Below are 3,712 nucleotides of genomic sequence, written 5' to 3' on the forward strand. Positions count from 1 at the left end.
CTTTATAAAGGACCACACAATTTTCTTGTCAATTCTTGTCCAATTTGGACATGTACATGACGTCTCATGACATTTTTGACTAATTCCACCTGCCCACTTTGGGCATTCCACTCTTGCCCACTCAAATCAAACCTCAGATTATTTTTAAATGTTGAATACAAAAGCAAGACTAAGATTCTCAAGGCATTGCAAATTCAAGACTTTCATGAGATTAAAAGAAAGTTTATGTCTATGTCTAAGGGTGTCCATAAGGTTCTATATAAGGTTTTGCCCACTCCATACCCATTGAGACTGTGGATGGGTGGATATGTCAAAAACGTCATGACTTGAGTGTAGTTTCTGAGAGAATTATGTATCAGCCAATCAGAAACAAGAACATTCCATTGCAGCCATTAATTTTTGCCATATCTGGAACAAATGAGAAAACTTGACACAGTACCTTGCATAGATGTTTCCTGTGAAATATGGTTATACTTCTTATATCTTCTTATATCTTCTTATTCAATACATGTTTGCATAAAATTTCCTTGTTAGTTCAAACTATTTTAGACTTTTATTAAGCCTTTAGGAACATTTAATAGTTCTATTGCACAAATCATTTAAGACCGACTGTGAATTGCTGGAATTCAAAGATACATGTATGAGGAAAAAAATTTATTTAAATTTTTTTTTATGAAAACTAATATACAATGTAATAAGGACTGGGATCTGAATAAGAAAAAATTCAATTGCAATTTATGTTTAATAAACATTGTTTTAACAAAAACATAAAATAAAACAATATCAATATCAATAAAACAAACAAATAATAAAAGAAAACAGTTTGACTAGCACCATCTTTTGGCATTAAAAGAAAAAAGAAATCAATCAACTTCAAATAAAACATTTCATTTGAAAACGGAATAATTTCTCCACTTGAGCACACTTTTAAAACTAACAATCCTTAGTTTAACTTATCAATAAGTTTGGCCATTAATTCAAGCCTTTTCCCTTCCTTTTCCATTTTTTCGTTATGTTGAGATTTAAGTTCTTGTATAAGTTTTTCCTGATCTTCTTTCATTTCTTCTTTCATTCATTTCAAAAATGTTATAACTTCATTGTCAGTTGTTTTGATCTTTCTTTGTTCTTTGTCTTGTGATTTGTTTTTCCCCTGATCAGTATCAGTTTTACGGTTTTTTTGCTCATTCAACGAAGTTACCATGATATGTTTCCTTTTGTTAATAGTTGTACTACTCCCAGATTCAGACTTTTCTTCAATGCTTATCTCTTCATTGTTATTAGAATCAGCAGGTGAAGATTCGAGAAGGCAAAGTGGCTTCACATTGAGTCTATACCCATAGACTTCATTTAACTCTGTGAAGAATGGGCATTCTTTTACGTAATTTCCACTCTTAGCATTGTGGTCAACAACATCTCTATACTGTTTTGTTAAGTTCTTCCATTTCTGTTCACACTGTAAAGGTGAGAACGTATATCCCAGATCTGAGAGCTTCCGGGATATACGTTCCCAGACGGACTTCTTTTTCACCCCACCTTTGCTAAACAAATGATCATGTTCCTCATGAAGCCTTATTAAATTCAACACGCCATCTTTAGTCCAATGCTTGACTGTAATAATATCTTTTACTTCTGCTTCACATTCATTTGACACTGTAAATGAAAATATATCAGACTCATAATTATACATGTACAGCAGACTGATATAAAATATGTTGTGCAAATATATAACTCGACAAGAATTAACGTAGCTTACTACACAATCTGATTAGAATCAGCCATTCTGATATACTGCGCTCTCAAGGATTGCAGCATCTCAGAACGGCTGATTTTAATCGGATTGCTTACTACACATCCATTAATTATTTACTTGAAATGTTTTGAAAGAAAAGTATTCTGTGGTTGACAACTGATTTTTTTGTTTGTTTTGTGATTAGCTTTTTCAACTGATCAGCAACATTTTTTTTTTTGCTTAATATAAGAAAAAATGAATAAAGGGAAGCTAATTTATAATGTTAAGACACCTTTCCATTTGGTATGCATATTATGTTTAATTGTTCTAATAGCTTCTTTCTCTTACTTATGATACCTTTGTCAGAAGATCATGGTACATTGTAAGCAGATTGTTTCAAATAATGCACAGAGAACTGCTTAATGTGTTAATTTTTTAATTTAAAACCAGAGGCTCCCAGGAGCTTGTAATTGCTCACCTGGCTTATAATTGCATAAATCAAGTCTAGTAGATTTGTTTGATAAATTTCACATTTCGTTTTCTGAAATCAGAATATGGCAGCCATCTTGGCTAGACATTAATCTAGGGGAGGATTCTGAAAAAGAACAATGCAAATGAAATATTGCAAGGTTCTCTTTTAGAAATGATCTTTCAAAGTTTGGTTCTAAATGAACATTTTGCACATAGGGACTAATGTTAACTAAGTTCCCTGTTGGCAGCCATCTTGAATGACAGATCAGCACCAAAGTAAATACACTTGAAGTACTTCATAAGGAACATTCATACCACTTTTGGTTTCAATCCATTGAGTGGTTCTCTAGAAGAATATTTTTATATCTATTTCCCATAGGGTCCTATGTTAAACAAAGTTCCCCATTGGTGGTCATCTTGGATGCCGGAGCGGCACCAAAGTTACAACACTTGGTCAGCAACTCATAAGGAACATTTAGTATACTACCTTAAACATACAACAATTTTACTCTTTGTCATACTAAGTGGAACAAGTTGAGGTTTTTGAGTTACTTTAGATACCTGCTCTTTCTGCACAAATCACTTGATCGAAGGAGCACCAATCCACCAGTAAATTGATCAGCCAAGGTTGTTTTTTCTCAACTGCTTCTTTTCCTCTCTGATTTAAGCTTTTCATCACCTCAGCATATATTGGCTTTTTCTTATCATAGACTATAATTGAAATATCTGCTGGGTCTGTTTTCTGTCTAAATATTTGAGCATTTTTCTCACTTTCCGAAACGTAGCTTTTCAAGATGCATTTGGATATAAATCCATGGTAACAGTTTGGCACTAGCTCTGATATGGGTCCTTCAGCATTTGTGACAGTTTGGCACTTTGTTTGGCACAGTTGGTTCTTTAGTTACTTGTACAGGTCTTACTGCATCAGTGGCCATATGTGTATGTTCCTTCATTACTTGTTCAGTACTTGCTTGTGCTGTAATAAAAGTAAGAGTTTTTTGTTATATTGTGAATTCAAATAAAAAAGTATTGAACAAATCATTACATATGAAAATTGAACAATACTGTTTGGGCTAACATTTGATGTCAGTACAAAAAGCAGGAGGTTCCAACGACAAGTGCAGATCAAGTGTTTCTATTTAGTGAAAGCATATAGCTACTTGTGTGATTTCCAAGTGTATAATTCATGGAGTTCAATACTTTTCCTCAAGTAAGAGAAGAAGATAATAATAAAATAAGTGAAAAATGTTTTTTTCAGATCAACATTTCTTGTCTTTTATCCTAATTGTTGTGGTGTTTCAAAGTGTGTGTACTATATTGATCTGAAGAGTTAAATCCAACATCGACTGTTTTTTACATAGAAATGAAACTATTGGGTAAGTGACAGAGAGATTGAACACCATCTACCCATACAAACCAGTTAAAGAAAAGAAGCTTGATGATTTCCAACAGGGTACTTTGTTAAAATAAGTTCAGCTATGACAGCAATCGTAGTTGGGGGGCAGCATTATC

At 33.1% G+C, this 3,712-nt stretch overlaps 1 protein-coding gene across 1 annotated transcript; it reads right to left on the minus strand.

Annotated features, from left to right (window-relative positions):
* Positions 1–612: 612 nt before the first annotated feature.
* Positions 613–3,139, minus strand: LOC130054878 (uncharacterized). Its single transcript, XM_056165928.1, has 2 exons — positions 2,762–3,139; positions 613–1,650 (listed from the first exon to the last, which is right to left on the minus strand). The coding sequence occupies exons 1-2, from the start codon at positions 2,874–2,876 to the stop codon at positions 1,073–1,075; spliced, it is 693 nt and encodes a 230-aa protein (XP_056021903.1). The 5' UTR covers positions 2,877–3,139; the 3' UTR covers positions 613–1,072.
* Positions 3,140–3,712: the final 573 nt, after the last annotated feature.

Source organism: Ostrea edulis, chromosome 5, assembly GCF_947568905.1.
Source record: "Ostrea edulis chromosome 5, xbOstEdul1.1, whole genome shotgun sequence".
Classification (NCBI taxonomy): domain Eukaryota; kingdom Metazoa; phylum Mollusca; class Bivalvia; order Ostreida; family Ostreidae; genus Ostrea; species Ostrea edulis.

What these genes read in the sequence shown, in the direction of transcription:
- LOC130054878 (XM_056165928.1), bottom strand. Translation starts at nt 2,876, where the DNA reads ATGAAAAGCTTAAATCAGAGAGGAAAAGAAGCAGTTGAGAAAAAACAA. An exon ending in GATTTGTGCAGAAAGAGCAG is followed by an intron (nt 1,651 to 2,761) that starts GTATCTAAAGTA and finishes TTTCATTTACAG; the next exon opens with TGTCAAATGAATGTGAAGCA.